The sequence below is a fragment of the Chionomys nivalis genome, chromosome 3 (assembly GCF_950005125.1).
Source record: "Chionomys nivalis chromosome 3, mChiNiv1.1, whole genome shotgun sequence".
NCBI classification, from domain to species: domain Eukaryota; kingdom Metazoa; phylum Chordata; class Mammalia; order Rodentia; family Cricetidae; genus Chionomys; species Chionomys nivalis.
Window position 1 is genome coordinate 58,416,559 of NC_080088.1, and position 19,093 is coordinate 58,435,651.

The 19,093-nt window shown below is 47.1% G+C and overlaps 1 protein-coding gene across 5 annotated transcripts in view; it reads left to right on the forward strand.

Annotated features, from left to right (window-relative positions):
- Positions 1-18,570, forward strand: part of Golgb1 (golgin B1) — a 58,520-nt gene extending 39,950 nt beyond the window's left edge. For all 5 annotated transcript variants that reach the window (XM_057763645.1, XM_057763646.1, XM_057763647.1 and 2 more), the window contains 9 exons: positions 344-2,222; positions 7,738-7,916; positions 9,896-10,049; positions 10,250-10,387; positions 14,184-14,327; positions 14,466-14,560; positions 15,084-15,218; positions 17,515-17,620; positions 17,848-18,570. In XM_057763645.1, coding sequence (XP_057619628.1) covers positions 344-2,222; positions 7,738-7,916; positions 9,896-10,049; positions 10,250-10,387; positions 14,184-14,327; positions 14,466-14,560; positions 15,084-15,218; positions 17,515-17,620; positions 17,848-17,982 — 2,965 coding nt within the window. In that variant the 3' untranslated portion in view covers positions 17,983-18,570. The remainder of the gene's footprint in view (positions 1-343; positions 2,223-7,737; positions 7,917-9,895; positions 10,050-10,249; positions 10,388-14,183; positions 14,328-14,465; positions 14,561-15,083; positions 15,219-17,514; positions 17,621-17,847) is intronic.
- The last annotated feature ends 523 nt before the right edge of the window (positions 18,571-19,093 follow it).

Sequence of the window (19,093 nt, forward strand, 5' to 3'; positions counted from 1 at the left end):
GAAATACCATCCTCACACAGGAACTGACAGCCCCGCCCTCAGGACTCCTCCCCTTTGTTTCCTCACTGCTGCCTTTGCCAGGCTTGCAGCTGTAGAGAAGCCAGCCATTGACTTGTCTGGAGCAAGGCAGAATGAAACAGTGGGGCTGGGGCTGAGTTCCTTCTCAGTGTCTCAAACTGATCACTAAAATAGGGAACACAAGTTTCCTGATTCAAATCTCTGTCATGTAGCTGTATGCTATTTTCCTGTGTGGTGGATCGTGTTGTATATGTGTTAGTATGTCATATAGTTAGCTCTCTCCTCCTCTTTCTCCCTCCTTCTCTCCCCCAACCCCTTCTCATAGACTTGAACATGACAAGGAAATCTGGGAGTCCAAGGCCCAGACAGAGCTCCAACATCAACAGAAAGTTTGTGATACCCTGCAGGGGGAAAACAAAGAGCTTATGTCCCAATTAGAAGAGACTCAGCAACTGTATCACAATTCTATGAATGAGTTAGCTAAATTGGAGTCAGAACTTAAGAGTCTCAAAGACCAGTCAACTGACTTAAATGACTCTTTAGAAAAATGTAAAGAAGATAAGAAAAATTTGGAAGGAATTATAAAACAGCGAGAAGCTGATATCCAGAATTGTAAATTCAATTATGAACAACTTGAGACTGATCTAAAGGTCTCAAGAGAGCTGACGGGTCGGTTGCAGGATGAAATCAATGTGAAGGAACAGAAGGTTATAAGCCTGCTTTCTGGCAAGGAGGAGGCGATCCAGGCAGCTGTTGCTGAACTGCAGCAGCAACACAATAAAGAGATCAAAAATCTAGAAAATCTGTTGTCCCAGGAGGAAGAGGAGAATGCCACCTTAGAAGAGGAAAACAAGAAGGCTGTTGAGAAAACTAATCAGCTCATGGAAACATTGGAAAACATCAAGAAAGAGAACCTCGAGCAGAGGGCTCAGCTGGATTCCTTTGTTAAGTCCATGTCCTCGCTCCAGGATGACCGAGACCGCATCATAAGTGACTACCAGCAGCTGGAAGATCGACATCTCTCTATAATCTTAGAAAAAGACCAGCTCATCCAAGAAGCTGCTGCTGAGAATAATAAACTGAAGGAAGAAATTCGAGGGCTCAGAAATCACATGGATGACCTCAATTCCGAGAATGCCAAGCTGGATGCCGAACTGATCCAGTACAGGCAAGACCTGAACGAAGTGATATCCATAAAAGACTGTCAGCAAAAGCAACTGCTTGAGGCTCAGCTACAGCAAAATAAAGAACTGAAAAATGAATGTGCAAAACTAAAAGAAAAGCTGAAGGGGTCGGAAGAAGCTAGGCAAAGCCTACAACGGTCCTCAGATGCCCTCCAAGGGGAAAAACAAGTCTTGTCTACAGAGATTGAGAGCTTGAAGAGACAAGTGGCAGCCTTGCAGGAAGAAGGTACCCTAGGTGCCCAACTGAAAGCAAAAGAAGAAGAGGTTCAAAGGCTAAATGTGGCGCTCTCCTCTTCCCAGAAGAGAACTGCAGACCTGGAAGAGGAGTTAGTTAGTGTTCAGAAGGAAGCTACCAAGAAGGTCAATGAAATCGAGGACGCACTGAAGAAGGAGCTGAAGCATCTCCATCATGATGCAGGGATAATGCGAAATGAAACAGAAACGGCGGAAGAGAGGGTGGCAGAGCTGGCCAGAGACCTGGTCGAGATGGAACAGAAGCTACTCCTGGTAACCAAAGAGAATAAAGATCTTACCGCGCAGATCCAGTCTTTCGGAAGGTCAATGAGTTCCTTGCAGGACAGCAGAGATCATGCGACCGAGGAGCTTGGTAACCTGAAGAAGAAGTACGAGGCCAGTCTGAAGGAGCTGGCCCAGCTGAAAGAGCACAAGGACGTAAGCAGAGAGAGTGACCTTCTTTCCCAAGCTGCCTTTCCCCTGACCACCGCTGAGGACAGCTCGTCCCACCTTGAGAAACTTAACCAGCAGCTCATATCCAAAGACAAACAGTTGCTTCACTTGTCTTCGCAACTAGAAGATTCTCACAACAAAATGCAGTCTTTTTCCAAGGCCATAGCCAGTCTCCAGAGTGAGAGAGATCACCTGTGGAGTGAACTGCAGACACTCCAGAAGTCAGAGGAAGGAAAGCAGAGGGCTGCAGCCCCTGTGCCTGCCTGTAGCCCTGTTGAAGTGCAGAGCTTGAAAAAAGCCATGTCTTCGCTGCAGAACGACAGAGATCGATTAGTAAGTGTGTATTTCAGACCTGTGTTTGAGAAGTGTTGAGCCACTCTTAAAATTGATTTTTATTCCCATAGAAAAGGATGACTGTTCCTATTTGTAGCATCTGTATGTAAAAATCATCATTGCTGCACATTCTCTGATGGTTCGGGTTTTAAGAGAAACAGACACGCTGTTGCTGTTTTCAAACTTGGCTTTTCTTTGCACAGACTCTGCATTGGTTGTATCTGTGCAAGCTGCCTTGCACAGCCTGTAAATGGTCCCAGAACTGCAAGCAGGTTCCTTGGACGGAAGCACGGGGCCACTCGGTATCTTTTCACAATGGCAGCTGGGCCCTTGACCATCTGCTAGGTCAGAGGAGTAAGAACCTAGCTTGTCTTAGAAGTGTGTTCAAAGCTAAAGGTTTTCTTAAATCAGTGTCGCCAGGCATGCCAGCACATGCCTGTAACTGCAGCACTCAGGAGGCCGGTGTGAGTTCAAGACAAGGCTGGGCTGTGTAGTGAGACTCTCAAAACCATTTTTTTAAAGATCACTATTCAATTAATGATTGTTTGCAAATGAACTATTGTCCCTTCCATCCTTCCATCCTTCCATCCTTCCTTCCTTCCTTCCATCCTTCCATCCTTCCTTCCTTCCATCCTTCCTTCCATCCTTCCTTCCATCCTTCCATCCTTCCTTCCATCCTTCCTTCCTTCCATCCTTCCATCCTTCCTTCCTTCCTTCCTTCCATCCTTCCTTCCATCCTTCCTTCCATCCTTCCTTCCATCCTTCTTTCCTTCCATCCTTCCTTCCATCCTTCCTTCCTTCCATCCTTCCTTCCATCCTTCCTTCCTTCCATCCTTCCTTCCATCCTTCCATCCTTCCTTCCATCCTTCTTTCCTTCCATCCTTCCTTCCATCCTTCCTTCCTTCCTTTCATTCTTCCTTCCTTCCATCCTTCCTTCCTTCCTTCCTTCCTTCCTTCCTTCCTTCCTTCCTTCCTTCCTTCCATCCTTCCTTCCTTCCTTCCTTCCTTCCTTCCATCCTTCCTTTCTTCCTTCCATCCTTCCTTCCATCTTTCCTCCCATCCTTCCTTCCTTCCATCCATCCATCCTCCCATCTTTTCTTTCTACTACTGGAATTGACCCCAAGGCTCATACATGCTAGACAAATCCTTTACCACTGAGCTACATCCCTAACTCTGGTTTACTGTTATCTTTTTATTATTTTCATTTATTATGCTAAACTACCCATGTTGATGTTGAAACTTAGGGTCCTCCTTCCTCAGCTGCCTAAGTAGATTTGATTGCAGATACACAACGCCATGCCTGTTTCTGCTGTCTTTTAATTAATTTTTTCCAAAAGTGGAGAAAGGAAGTTGGAAAGATAGCTTGTCTTGTACCTGAGTTTGATTCACAGAACCCTTATTAAAAGGCCATACATGGTGGTCTTTGAGGCTTCCTGGCCAGCCAGCCTAGCCTGTGCAGACAAGCGCCAGACCAGTGAGGGACTTTCTCAAAAACAGACAAACAAATAAGCAAACAAGGAAGTGCTTGCTACCCAACCATATGTTTGGATGCTCAGCTCACCATAAAAAAGCCAAGTGTAGTCACACCTATCTGGGATCCCAGTGCCGCACAGAGAGACAGGTCCCTGAAGCCCACTGGCCAGCTAGCCAAGCCACACTGGAGACCTCCAGGTTCAGTGAAGAAGTAACAGACGCTGCCTCAAAATATAAAGGAAGAGAAACAGAGGAAAGCACCTGATGCCAATCTTTGGCCTGCATATGCCTGAGCCACCTGCACCTGTGGTCCCCAGCCCTCCTAATGCTGCATCCCTTTAATACAGCTCCTCATGTGTTGACCCCCAACCATAAAATTATTTCATTGCTATTTCATAACTAGTTTGATACTGTTATGAATCCTGATATGCAGGATATTCGACATGTGACCTCAGTTGAAAAGTGATGTCCTACAACATGTATACCCACTCACTTGAACATACACATAATTGGGGAGAAAGCTGTATGGCACCAGAGGAATATACCCAAAGTTGTCCCCTGGCCCCCAGGCAGACACAGCATTATACACACCTGTGCCTGCACCGACATGAACATGCATATGCTCATACATGTTTATGCCTGAAAGCAGTAGTTCATGCCATGCTGGGATTCACTCTGTTCTGAGTCAGAATCCTTGTCCTGGCTGGTTCCCGCTGATTCGGAGTCAGCTGTGCTTCATTCGGGGACCCTGGGCACTGTCTTGTTCTCTTGGCCCTACTTGCATACTTTTTGTCTGCTGAATATTGATGAGACAAGTCTCTTAAGAAGCCATTCCTCTGTTTCTGTAACGTGCAGTGATAGTGTTTCTTAAAGCTGTCACTCTGGCTTTTTATCACCTAACCAGCAAGGTATTTTATTCTGTTCTGAATGTGCCTCAAATGTCCACCCTTTCACCTTCTCACCCACGAGAAGCTTCTTTACCTTCAGTAGTTCTGACAACAGTGCCCCCATCACGTAACCTCTCCAGTAGATAATAAATGTGCTTGTGTACAAGTCATTCTCAAACTCTCCCATCCGTATAACTGCCTGCCCAGGAACCTTTCAAAGGTACACGATTGTCTGGGAGAAGCTTAGGATCCCTCCCTTGATCTGCCAATCAAGACCTGATGATTTGTCCTCGTCTTTTCAGCCCTTTACTTGGTCTCTAGCCTGCAGGCCATCAGACCCAGCTCTTCAGCACAGAGTGATCGCCCCGAGGACCTTCTACCGCATCTTGTTGGCGGGAATGTCTTCCTCACTGCTTCCTTTTGGGGAGTCACTCCAGATCTCAGATTCTCTTGCCTCACTTCCCAGTTGCTTGCTTCTGTTTTGCCTTCCTACTTCCGAAGTGCTTGTCATCCTGTTTGTCTTGCATTGCCTGCACACAAGTGCCTATGCCATGAGGCCTCTCACCAGCTCTCGGCTTTATCTTTTGACCCCGTTTGATTTTTTTTTTTGTCACCTTGTTGTTTGTTGTTGTTGTTGTTAGTTATGTGTAGTTAGCTATTTTGTCTGCATGTGTGTCTGTGTACCACATGCATACCTGGTGTTCTTGGATATCCTCAGACTGTGGTAACTGTTGTTACCATCATGTGGATGCTGGAATTGAACCCAGGTTCCTCTGAAAGAGCAGACAGTATTCTTAACCACTGAGCCATCTCTCCAGCCCTGCTTCTTAATTTGAAAGTTTTTTTTCTTGTTTTTTTTTAATGTAATTTTTTTTCTTGTTTCATGGGTGAATTTTCTAACTTACCTATCAAAGGATGGTGGTGTTTTGCTTTGTTGTTGTTTAATTCATTTGTGAGTGTGTGACGTGCAGGTACCTGTGGAGGCTAGGAGAGGGCGTTAGAATTGCAGGCAATTTTGAATTGCCCAATATGGGAATTGAACTGGGGTCCTCTGGAAGAGCAGTGAGGGCTCTTAACTACTGAACTACCTCTCCATCCCGTTTTGTTATTGAGACAGGGTCTTATTATATAGCTGAATATATAATATATATATATATAATATATAAGCAATAATAAGCTTGCCTAGAGGGTTCGTGTAGTCCAGGCTATCCCCAAACTCACAGCTTCCTGCACCAGTCTCGCAAAGGCCAGGGTTACAGGTGTGTGCCTCCACACATGACTGGTTGCTTCTTTTGTGAGTTTGTCTTGGTAATTCTTTATTGCTGCTATAATGTTGTGGTTGCCAGCATTCTCGCCTGTCTCTCAGTGCCTGTGGTTCCCCCTGCTAATGTGTCAAATTCCCCTCTTTCAACAGTTGCTTTTCATCCTTGATATTAGCCTTTCTTTAGACAAGAACAATCCTTGTTTCATATTCACATGAGGAGTAGACTCTAAGAAGCTCATGGGGAGGACTTGGTGTGTGTTCACTGCTGCGTGATCTTGTTGAGCTTATTGATAATGGTTCCCAGTGTTGTCTTCGGTTCCGCAAGGTCTGATCAGATTTTTGAGAGCTCTTTCATCTGTTCAGAAGGAAACCAGCATCGCCAAGCTGAGTAGGGACCCAGCAGGAGCACTCACAGCATGCATCGCCCATCCCTGCTGTTTAGAGCCATGCTCTAACTGGGAGCACTCACAGTGTGCATCACTGCTGTTTAGAGCCATGCTCTAACTGACTGGGAACACTCACAGCAAGCATCATCAATCTCTGCTGTTTAGAGCAATGCTCTAACTGGTGGGGAGCACTCACAGCGGACATCGCCCATCCCTGCTGTTTCAAAGTACTGCTCTAACGGGTGGAGAGCACCCACAGTGTGCATCCTCATTGCTATATGAACAGTGCTCTAACTTAGACCGGTGTTTTCTTGCTCCAGAGACACGTCCTTTACCTTTTCCAGAGAGTAAAACTAGTTTTTTAGTGCAGGTACCAAAGTGTGTGGAGCTGAGAATGTGGATGCATTGCTTCTCTAGTCCTCCTTTCCTCAGCTCCCATCTCCCTCCAACCCATCACCGTTTTTTCCAGAGGTACCTGGTGCTGTTAATCCCCGAGCCCTTTGAAGATTCTGCAGAGTAAGTTCTGTGGGTCCTTGGCTTCTCTACCACCAATTGAAGATCCAGCCATCTCAGATGTGTTAAGTCAGTTACCATTACTCATTGGCTTCTCGGCCTCAAGTGTATGTTGCTGCTTACCCTTGTGGTCTTCCTGCTCTTGTGTTTGGTGCCTTTTAAAAAGCTCCTGGTATGATAGCATTAACGTTTGTGAGTGGTGAAAGGTGTGTGTTGAAGGCTGTTGTCTTCCCCAGGTGTCCTGACATTATTTCTGGATCAAGCTCTTAGTGGGTATTGGGAAAGAGTTTTAAAATAGAACGCAGTTTTGCTAAAGGTGCGTCCATCGTAATATTCATTAACCCTGTATGTGAGACGCATTGTTTTCTTATTTAATTCTCATGTTTGTATGAGGAAAAGTGCTGAATAATCTTCATTTAATAGGTGAGGGAAATAAAGACTTAGAGCAACTCTCATTCAAGAAACAGGGCATCCAATTCTAGAGTCCAAGTGTCCTTAACCATAGGGTGTGCACCTTATTTACAATAGTGGACATCAGCTCAGCTTGAGTTAAGGCTGGAGTCCAGCTGGGATGTGACTTAGTGGTAGAGCCCTTGCCTGTGTGCCTGAGTTCTGCCCGAGAATTAAGAAACAAAGATAAGATAAACAAGTAAACAGCAGCAGCAGCAACAAAGAAAATGCTGCTGGTGTTCCTGTATAAGTACAGAAGCTTATGGCGGGCACATGTGTAGGTGGGAAGCCACTCTTTACATCCCCGTTCACAATAACCTGTAGGTCCCTTAAGTCTGTCTCAGATCAAAGTCGGAGCTTCGGACCTCCAAGGTGGGGCTATGGGGTAGAATGGAAGGGATGGTTAGGCCCTGTAGCCTTGATGGTAGCTCCTTGGCTGTCTGTGGACTGTGGGAAGGTGCTCACAGTCTGTGGTGCCTGGGTGGCAAGAGCAACTGGTCAGAAAGGAATGGAAAATCACCCTTTGCTCCCTCTGGTTAAAGCTGGAGGAACTGAAGACCCTGCAGCAGCAGTACTTACTGAGGAATCAGGAGGTCACTGAGCTACGGCCACTGAAGGCTCAGCTCCAGGAGTATCAAGAGCAGACAGAAACTGTGCAGAAGATGAAGGAGGAACTTAGGCGGGAAAGCCTGGCCTGGCAGCATGAGCTACATCAGCTCAGGTAGGACGATTCCTGCATCTGCATTTTGACCCTTTACTATTATTATATTAACATTTTATTTTGAAATAGTTGCTGCTTTATAGAATACTGAGGAAACAGTGAGAGAGCATGTATGTACACTTCACTTAGTTTCCTCCAGTGAAGCATCCTATGTGACATGTACCTGTCACACCAGCATCCTATGTGACATGCACCTGTCACACCAGCATCCTATGTGACATGCACCTGTCACACCAGCATCCTATGTGACATGTACCTGTCACACCCAGCATCCTATGTGACATGCACCTCTCACACCCAGCATCCTATGTGACATGCACCTGTCACACCCAGCATCCTATGTGACATGCACCTGTCACACCAGCATCCTATGTGACATGCACCTGTCACACCAGCATCCTATGTGACATGTACCTGTCACACCAGCATCCTATGTGACATGTACCTGTCACACCCAGCATCCTATGTGACATGTACCTGTCACACCCAGCATCCTATGTGACATGCACCTCTCACACCCAGCATCCTATGTGACATGCACCTGTCACACCCAGCATCCTATGTGACATGCACCTGTCACACCCAGCATCCTATGTGACATGTACCTGTCACACCCAGCATCCTATGTGACATGTACCTGTCACACCCAGCATCCTATGTGACATGCACCTGTCACACCCAGCATCCTATGTGACATGCACCTGTCACACCCAGCATCCTATGTGACATGCACCTGTCACACCCAGCATCCTATGTGACATGCACCTGTCACACCCAGCATCCTATGTGACATGTACCTGTCACACCCAGCATCCTATGTGACGTGATACCTGTCACACCCAGCATCCTATGTGACGTGATACCTGTCATATCCAGCTGCTTTTATGTATAACAAAGAAGTAGCTGGTGTTCATTAGAAGCTCCACTCTTTACCAAATTCCGGAAAATAAGTAAATAAAATAACAACTAATGCCTATTATTTGATATTTAACCTGTGCCAGGCTTTGTGTTTGATGAGTGATATGTGATGTCTCATTTAATCTTACAATAGTCCTAAGGAATAACTAGTTTATTCCTACTTTATTGAAGGAACTTGGCAAGACTGGCATTTGCTCAGGTCTTGTACCTAGTATATGCAAGAACCAGAGTTCTAAGACCTTCAGAGTCAACCCTGGTGTTGATTCTGCTTTGGGGGCATGACTCTGGTTTCCAGTGCCCTACCTGGTCCTGCCATCCACATTCCATGCGTGCTGTTGTACACACTGACTACCTGGTCTCGCATCCACATCCGTACATACTGTTGTACACACTGACTCCCTGGTCTCGCATCCACATCCATACATACTGTTGTACACACTGACTCCCTGGTCTCGCATCCACATCCGTACATACTGTTGTATACACTGACTCCCTGGTCTCGCATCCACATCCGTACATACTGTTGTACACACTGACTCCCTGGTCTCGCATCCACATCCATACATTCTGTTGTACACACTGACTCCCTGGTCTCGCATCCACATCTGTACATTCTGTTTTACACACTGACTCCCTGGTCTCGCATCCACATCTGTACATACTGTTGTACACACTGACTCCCTGGTCTCGCATCCACATCCGTACATTTTGTTGTACACACTGACTCCTGCAGTTCTGGACATCACTCTGCATTCATTCTGCTGAGTTTTCCTGCCAGTTTTGAATGGTGTTTCCCATTTGGAAACCTGGCTCTTCGCTCAGGTTCCAAATCCAATGGCGGCTTTTCTGTGAAGGTCCTCCAGTCCTGCCATAGGAGCTCCTGCTCCAGTCCAGTCACAGCCCGCTCTCACCACCTTACTGGGTGCTTCCACTGGTGGAATAAAGTTTACTCTGATATGTATTAGTTTTGATACATGGCTAACATTGCATAAGAATGTTTTGAATATGGAATTTTTCTTCCTTGTGCCATGAGTATATTTGAGCATTTTTTTATGGTGTAGAATGGAAAAGAATGCCTGGGAACTTCATGAGAAGCAGATGAAGGAGCAGTACATTATGGCCATCGCAGATAAAGATGAGCAGCTCAGTCATCTGCAGAGTCTCCTGAGGTCTTCCTCCCAAACCCAGAGTCTCTCGGCACAGTACCAGAGACAGGTGAGGATATCCATAGAGTTTGCTATTCAGGGTGCCATGATCCTAAAAAGCATCGTCCTCCTATAACTAACTGCCCATCTGCAACTATAAGGCAAGCCTCCTCCTAACTTCTTCTGAGGTGGACATGATTTCTTCTAGGGGGAGGAGTTAAGTATGAACCGTCTCAGGAAACAATGTCAGGGATGTTTGTTTCTTGGCAGGCATCCCCAGAAACATCAGTTTCCATCGATGGCTCACAAAACCTAGTTTATGAGACAGAACTTCTCAGGGCTCAGCTCAATGACAGCTTAAAGGAAATTCACCAGAAGGAATTAAGAATTCAGCAGCTGAACAGTAAGGTACGTGCTTTGTACTAGACTGAAATTCAGATTCTTTTTTTCTCCTCCTGGAGGTAAGATTCAGCACAGGCAGCAACTCCAGCAGAACTTAGGAACAGAAGTTATAAGAGCGAGTGTTTATTCCAGAGCAGAGGACACGGGCCACATTCCCCTCGCCCTTGGCCGGTCCTTGAAAGTGACTTGGGGAAACCCATGCAGAAACTTCACCCCATCTTATCACGTGTTAGTAATGTGTCAGCATCTCCCCGTGCATCTCCATGAGTCACTGTCTTCCTGCTGCTCTGACTGGTCCAAGTGTTCTCAGTGGCTCCACCCAGTCCTGCCCTCTTCAGAGAAACCTAGATAGGTAGTGTCTGCCAAAATTAGACGTCATTCATAAGATTAGTGGTTAGTGAGTCCAGGGGTCTGTGAGAAGAGTTGCGAATGCCCGCAAATGTCTGCACAGTGTGGGGTGGGTGCGTGCATCCTCTCACAGGAAGTCACGGAACATGGGCATTGAGGCGGCTGGGGGGAAAGTGCTTGCCTTGCAATCCTGTTGACTTCCGTTTCATCTCTGGATCCCACAGAGGAAAGATGAAATCAGTTCCTGAGCGTTCTTCTCTGTTCTCTACATGTGTGTTATAGAATGAACATGCCTACGCTCTTGCATGTGTATTACACACATGCACACACACGCACACAATAATAACATTGTGATTCAAAATCATAAAAATAGGGAGACGGTTTTCCCAGATGAGGAAAAAAGCCCACTTACTCAAGGCTGCAGTCATTCTGAAGTCAGTGGTCACATGTGTGACTAGTGTGTTTACCACACATAGAAGGGACTCATTAGATGATAAGTCCAACCATCACTAGAATGTCAGAGACTCCATTGGCTTTGGATCCAAATGAATTGATGAACTAAATGGGTTAGTTTTGTTTGGTGGGGAGTGGTCTCCTCTCACCGACCTATTACAGAGGTTCTGACCTTTGTAGCTCTGTGGCTGTGAAGACCCAGTGACTCCTTCTAGTCACACCTCAGTTCTTGCTCCTCTCTAAATGCTAGTCTGTGGCTCTGTTGAGGCTTCTCCTCTTATGACAGTGTTTTAAACTGAAACAGCTGTTTATAGGTGATGAAATAAATTATTTTGGTAGATGATAACAGCTGAAAATTTTAAATGTTATATTGAAATAAAATGTAAATGGTTGTGTTTTACGCTTTTTTATGCTTAGCTCTTTTGGGGGCTCACCACCCAGCTCCCAGATAAATACATACACAGAGACTTATTTTTACTTATAAAAGCCCAACCTTATCTTGACTTGTTTCTCTCCAGCTTTTCTTTAACTGAAATTATTCTGACCACCTTTGCCTCTGGGCTTTTTCTGTGTCTGACTTCCGTACACCTTACTCTCACTCTTACTCCGTGTCTTGCTGCGTAGCTGGGCGCTGCCTCCGCCGTCCTCCTCTCCTTCTTCTCTCTTGCTCTTCCCTCCAGATTTCTCCTTCTGTGTGTTCTCTCTGCCTGCCAGCCCCGCCCGTCCTTTCTTCTGCCTTGCTATTGGCCATTCATCGCTTTATTAGACTATCAGGTGTTTTAGACAGGCCAAGAATCACAGCTTCACCTAGTTAAACAAATGCAACATAAACAAAAGTAACACACCTTAAAGTAATATTCTACATCAGTCAACACATAAAAGTAACAGATCTTTGGCATAGCAGGGTACGTGTTCACAAAGAGATGTGTAACAAGCAGTCAGGATAGGAAGCCAGGATGTCCCACACCCCCACAAGTCCACCATTCCTCTTCCAATCACAGGCACCTACCTGAGAACTTATGGAGCCATTTGCAGTATGAACATACTGCTATAGGCCATTATCACTCGGGATAAGAAATAGTTCACTTTAGAATCTGGCTACGAAGAAGGCACCTCCCTAGCCCGCTCATCCACTAGTTAACAAGTGTCTGCCATTAGCCTGCTGAGAGTCTAATGGTGTAATGTTAGTCTAGCCTTAGTGGACTGAATTCAGTTAGCCTGTGAGTAAAGTAGAGGCAGAAGCTGAGGAGCCTAAGTAGTCGGTGCCCTGCACATCTCTGCAGTGGCAGCCCCACAGCAGCAGTTCCTACGAGCAGTGGTTGTTCCAGTGAGACTCCATGGACACTGGGAGGGCCGTGCCCCTGGGTCCTGTGCCTGCTCCTAACCCCGGAAACCGAGACAGAATGCAGACACCCAAGACGGGTTACGAGTGGCTGATTAGTGATCAAATATTTGTCTTTGTAGTTCATAAGCCTTCGCTTCCAACAAGTTTATGGGTCTGCCCTCGGTTTCTAGATTTTCTAGAGACAAAATGAGAAGACAGTTTTAAACACTGGGGAGATTTGTTTTGTTTGTGTTTACTTGTGTTTGGTGTGCCCTGGGCTGTTCATTCCAGTTAGGAATGCTTTTCCTGTGGTAGGAGAACATGGTGTTAGTTCTCACCTGGAGTTCCTATTCTACTCGGCCCGCCACCCTCAAATATTAGCTTCCCAAAAATTCACAGCCTTTTCTTCAGTAACGCCTTTCTCCCGACACCCACGCCTTCCCAGATTGGGCCGCATCATTAAGCAGGTGGGACTCAACACTTGAGACCCATACCTGTGAGCCTTTGTCTGGGAACTGCTGGTGCCATGGCCTTGAGTAGTGTAAGCTTATTTTTTCCATTTGTAAAAAAAGGAGGGAGGTCCTTTCTCTGCTTCTATCAATGAAAAATGTCCAAATGTTTTGTACACTAAAACTTGATCTTCAAAGTAAGAACCACACACAAAGTCATCTGGAGCCATATTCAGCTACAGAGCACATTGTAATCATGTGTGCTATCTGTGTGCATCCAATGCATTTTCTCACATGTCTCTAGAAAACTGTTTTCTCTGAAGCATTGATGAACTTTCTTACACAAACACTTAGAAAAGAATCCTCAAGGAAACACAAGACTCCCAGCCAAATCCATCCATTCCCTGTGACCCAGGCCTTCTCGTGTCTCTGTGGTGGGTACTCAGGAGGACGTCTCCATGCTACCAATGTATCTGCGTGTTAATCATGACTAAAGTTTAATCCCAATTCTGGTTTCAGAGGAGTCCAGTCCCAGTCAGCTGGTAGAAGCCGCATCAGCTAAATGTTTTCACTCATTGTAAAAAGGTTTTGTGGTTTAGAAACCAGAGGCTTAGATTGCTTTGCCAGGTAGTGGGCACCTGACACTGAACTTGTGCAGGGACAGCTCCCACCGTGGCCTGTCCCTCGGGACCTAGAGGAAAGGTTGGCGTTGGGACTGTACTGTTTCCACTTGGTGAGCATCTGGGCTCCCACTTCCGCTTCTCAAGTCCACATAGACACAAACGACTTCTGTCTGCGCTCTTGGAAACATGTCCACCCAGTAATACTATTACACACATTTTTAAGTGTGAGCTTGCTCTCTGTCCATACTGAGTTCTTGTTATTCATTAGTAATTTAAGCATGGACCCAACCTTCTGCCCTCTGCTTACATTCCTGGAATAGCCTGTTCTACAGGAATTTTTGTTAGGGGTTCTGTTTAATCGGTGTTCAGTTCATAGACCTTGGAACCAGCAAAAACAAACCAGTTTCCTGCTATTCTTCCAGAATTAGTTTCCTTTCATGGCTGAAACATTTAGGTATTTTTCCCTTTGAAGAAGCAGACCGCGGTAGGACTCTAAGATAGGTTCTGCATTGCAAATCAGGTACTGTAAGTTCAGGCCAGTGATGTTGCCAGTGATGTTTCCAGTGATGTGGTCCTGGGTGGTACTCATCCTCTCCCCTGCTCAGTTCTCTCAGCTGCTGGAGGAGAAGAATACCCTCTCCATCCAGCTCAGCGACGCCAGCCAGAGTCTCCGCGAGAACCAGCATCACTACAGTGACCTCTCCAAGCACTGTGCTGTCCTGGAGAAGCAGGTGCAGGAGCTGCAGGCGGTAAGGCAGTGGCAGGAAGTACTCAGAGTGATAGCTAAAGACTGTCGCTTCCCTACACAGTGGAAGGCTCTCAGTTTGCACACACACAAGGTGTCTGAAGAGCTTCCATCACAACTGCTCCGCTGTTGTTTTTTCTAGGGGCCACCAAATGTAGATGATGTTCCAGGAGCGCCCCGGGAAATTAATGGAAAGAGAAAGAGGGATCCGGAAGCCACAGGGGAGCCACAGCCAAGGTAGAGGAGCAGGATTCACCCTCCATCACATACACTGTGTGCAAAGAAATTGGGTGGTAGACGAGGGGGTGATGGGTGAATGTGATAAAAAGATCTTATCTACATGTATGGAAAGATCATAATGAAACCTATTGTTGTGTATGACCAGTGTGTGCTATTTTAATGAAATTGGGTTGTAATCTTGGTGGAGCAGAATTCACCGTATACTCTTAGTGAGTCCTAGTATCTGACCAGCGTCACAGAGTGATGTAAAGATTGAATGCGACAGTACCTAACATGTTGTGCGAGAAGTGAACAGTGCTTGTAACACAAGAGCACACACGCAGCACTACAAACGCTGGAGTCACAGCTGCTCCTGCAGGCTCGCATCTCCCCGTAGGTATTTCCCGCTGTAATTGTTCTGTAGCTGGACTTTATGTTAGTTTAGTTTTCCTACTTGGGGAAATGCTTCCGCCTTGTGACGATGTATTCGAGATCGGGTCCTACATCCAGTGATGCCCTTTGCCTGCCTTTCACCGTCCAGATTGTCTGAAGTCCAGCAGCAGCTCTGCAGCACGAAACAAGAAGTGAGTGAGTTAAAGAAGCTGCTAGAAGAAGAGCGAGAGCAAAGACTGGCCATTGAGAACGCACTCTCCTTGGCCGAGGAGCAGATCAGAAGGTAAGGTGTGGGGAGGCGCTTCCTGCTCCCTCCTCACCCTCCCTGGCCTAGCTCCTGCACATTTCTGCAACCAGGCTCAGGGTGAGTTAAGATCTTAATCTCCCTTGACTTGATGTGGTCCTAGAGCAACTTGAGAGTCGTCACCAAGAAGCAGGGTACCTGTGGAGTTCCGGAAGCCTGTGCTTTCTGGGGCAGTAGCTCGCAGGGGTTAGAAATATATTTCCCATCCCTATTACACAGGAAGCTTATATAAGGTGTCTTACTTCATCCCAGCAGTAACTATGTGAGGTACAAGCTGGGTTCTTGTGTGTGTGCATGTTGGGGAAAGGGGGACAAGGTCAGAGGACAATGTTAGGTGTCTTGGTGTATCCCTTTCTGACATATTCCCCTGAGACAGTGTCTCTCATTGAACCTGGCACTTGCTGTTTTTCAGTGACCATCCTCCTGCCTCTGTCTTCTCCCGAACCCTGGGGACTGCAGGTGCACACAATCAGGCAGCTCTCACATGGCTGCTGGGGTGGGAATGCAGGTCCTAATGCTTACAAAGCAAGCCTCTTCCCCCCTGAACCATCTCCATGACCCCAGTGTCAGAGTCTTTCGAGGGCCAAATGAACGCATTCTCATCACCTGTCTGATACCCAGACCTTTGTTTGCTTGTTTTTGAGACAAGGTCTTTCTATGTGTCTCTGGCTGGCCTTGAACTCACCGAGATCCACCTGCCTCTCCCAGTGCTGTGATTAAAAGTGTATGCCACCGCACCTAGCTAGGCTAATTGAAATTTTAAAGATTGTAACCTAAGGGAAAATAGAAGACCACTTAAGAAAGAGTGTGGCTTGATTTATTGGCAATGCACTACCTAACCCGGAACTTCCCTTTGCCAGTCACCGGCTTTTGCCCAGCTAGGAGGGCATGGATGTGTGTGATACTGTGGGCCCTCTACCCCGAGTGTGAGTGGAAGGCCACAGCTGTGTACTGTCGTTACTTATTCCACATCAAGGAAACCGGAAGTCACTGTGTGTGAGAAGGTAGTAAGGCTACAAGTGTTCTGTTGCTGGAATCCCCTTTACGTGGAAAGAAACAGCAGGCACCTCCATGTGTGTAAGGGAGTCACTGTGTCTGCCGTCTCTTCCCTCAGAATAAACGGCAGTGGGGGTGTTCTTGCCTTCTTGCAGTGCCTTCCCCAGGGAGCAGGTCTTAGCTGAGATTTCCTCCTTTCCCACCCAGCATATACACAGCTCTTTGTTTTCCACACCATCTAGGCCTTGAGGGCAGGCTCCACGGGAACTCAGTGAAGCATGTGTAGTGGCCTTGCAGAGACTTTCAGACCTATTTGTTCATGGTCGTTTTTCTCTGCCACTTATGAGAAACCTGGTCCATGGGGAGGCTCCGGACCACTTGAGACAGCGTAGTCAGGATGACTCTGGAGCCTGTGTCTGGACCACAGTCACCTAAGGTTAGCCCCCTCCCCCCTTTCCTTCCGACTGAGAGCAGAATGGAGGCCAGGTGTTGGTGATGCACACCTTTAATCCCAGCACTTGGGAAGCAGAGGCAGGTGGATCTCTGAGTTCGAGGCCAGTCAGGTCTACAGAGCAAGTTCCAGGACAGACTCCATAGCTACATAGAGAAACCCTGTCTGAAAAAAACAAAACAAAACAACAACAAAAATCCCAGAATGGAGAGCAGGGTGACTAAGTACGGCCCATCTGGACCAGGTTCAGATTAAGGCGTTTCCTCTCTGCTGAAGAAGAGAGCGGCTCACAGAGAAGTGTCCAGTTGATGGAGATTCCCTGTGTGGGGAAGAAACATGAAGAGGAAGGGGTTTTGCATGCTCCCCACTCCAGTTAAAACGTCTGCCCTGTAGGCAAATGAGTGGCAAATGAGCCCTGGGAAGTAGAGCCAGGAGAATCGTAAGTTCACTGCCAGTCTGGGCTACATAGTAAACCCCTTTCTCAAAAACAAACAAAAAGCTAGGGTTGGGTGGAGAAGGAAGGGGAGAGAGAAATGAGTGAGTTTCTGAATGAAATGTGGTATGGGGCGGGGGGAACATGAGGATAAAGACAAACGGGCATTGGGGTCTAGTTCTGTTGATTGTTAGTCGTTCTTCCACGGGTAAAACACTAACCAGCTTCCCAGCCGGAAGCACCCAAGCCAGCATCCTGAATAGGCAGTTCCTTTACTACTGTGTGGCCTGGCCTATGAGAGAAATCTTTGCTGCCAGTCCCCTAGGCCACCTTCCTAGGCTGGCTGGGAAGATTCTCATGCAGGGGACATGTGCTGTATCTTTCTCTCAACACAGGCTGGAGCAGAGTGAATGGGATTCAGCCCGGACTCCTATCATTGGTGCCTGTGGCGCTCAGGAGACGTCAGTGTTGATAGACATCCCAGGCGGCAGCTGCCGTAGGGTAAGAGGGAAGGACGCAGGGAGAGCTCTGCGGTGGGACCTGGCTGAGGTACGGAGATGGGCAGTGGTATTGGTGGTCAGCCACTGAGGACACTTTCTCCCCGGATGCCCCTCTGCTGTGAGGATGGGATCAGTTGGCTGAGATGCAGAATTACTGGTGAAGAGAAAGAGCCTCAGGCGGAGCTGACCTTCATTTTGTTGTTGTTGTTGTTGTTTTGTTTGTTTCAGACCCGGAGTGGCGCTGGATGGAAGCGGGTTCTGCGTTCACTCTGCCATTCCCGGACCCGAGTGCCACTTCTTGCAACCATCTACTTCCTGATGGTTCACGTCCTCCTCATCCTGTGTTTCACAGGTCATCTATAAACTCCTCACTCGACCATAGCTCTCAGAACTTGTAATTCCTTCATCTCTAATGTCAGAATTGTAGTTTTTAGAACAGCCTTCCCACTTCCAGCCCATCTGTATCTCCTTGGAAAGTTCTCATAACAACAGAGGTGGCTGTGAGGACAGGTTAGAATGCAAGGCCTCGTGCATCCTGTTTTCTGGATGTCCCTCCATAGGGGTCCTGAAGCCATTCGGGAGCCGGAGCATCACAACTTCTAGCCTCAAGAACCCCTGAGCTACAGCACGCGGGTGTGAGTTATTCTGTCTTCAATGCCATTGTCACCCGGCTCTGTGAACAGGGCTGAGGCAGTGGGAAGAGAAGACAAAACAGCTGATCCAGACCTGAGAGCAGTGGTCACAAGTGACACCACTGTGCCTGTCCCCCCTTGCTAACCGCCGGCTTTCTCATTGTGGACATGATGTCTTCCCTTCTGTTCTCATCACCTGAAGAAGGGAGGGGACTGGTGGCTCACTGATCAGCTCTACGTTCTATGGTGATTACATTTTAGTCACAAAATCCCAAGGACTTTCCTGAACTATTGTAAAATAATAAAGTGTTATTTTCGGAATGAAGATTTGTGTGAGGCTGTCTGTCGGCACAGTTGTTACGTACCTGTGTCTGCACTCTGGAGAGTGGAGGAGGGATGGTTCCCGGAGTGCTAAAGTCCTGAAAATCCTCCCTTCTCACCACCAGCCTCAGAGGGCTGTGAGCATCCTTCTAGCCTCAGCTGCTGGAGCCAAGTAGACAAGGTGGGGGAAGAAATCCATCCCGAGACTGAGTTAAAGGAGCAGAGTGCCGGGGTGAAGTCCTGAAGCCTTGTATATAGTTCTGAGAGAACACTGGAAAAGGTTAGGCACCTGACTGCACTGAGAAGACTGAGACAGGAGATGATAAGTTTGGGGTCAGTCTTGTCCGTATAGTAAGTTCAAGATAGCCTGTGCTACATAGCGGCAGTCTGTCTCAGGAGAAAAAAGCACAACAGCAAATCAGTCTCCTAGCCCAAAACAAGTCACCTGGGCACGTCTGACTTGAAGATAGAGGGGAAGGGCCACAGCTCTTAACAGCACGGAGTGTGTCAGAGTTCACAGC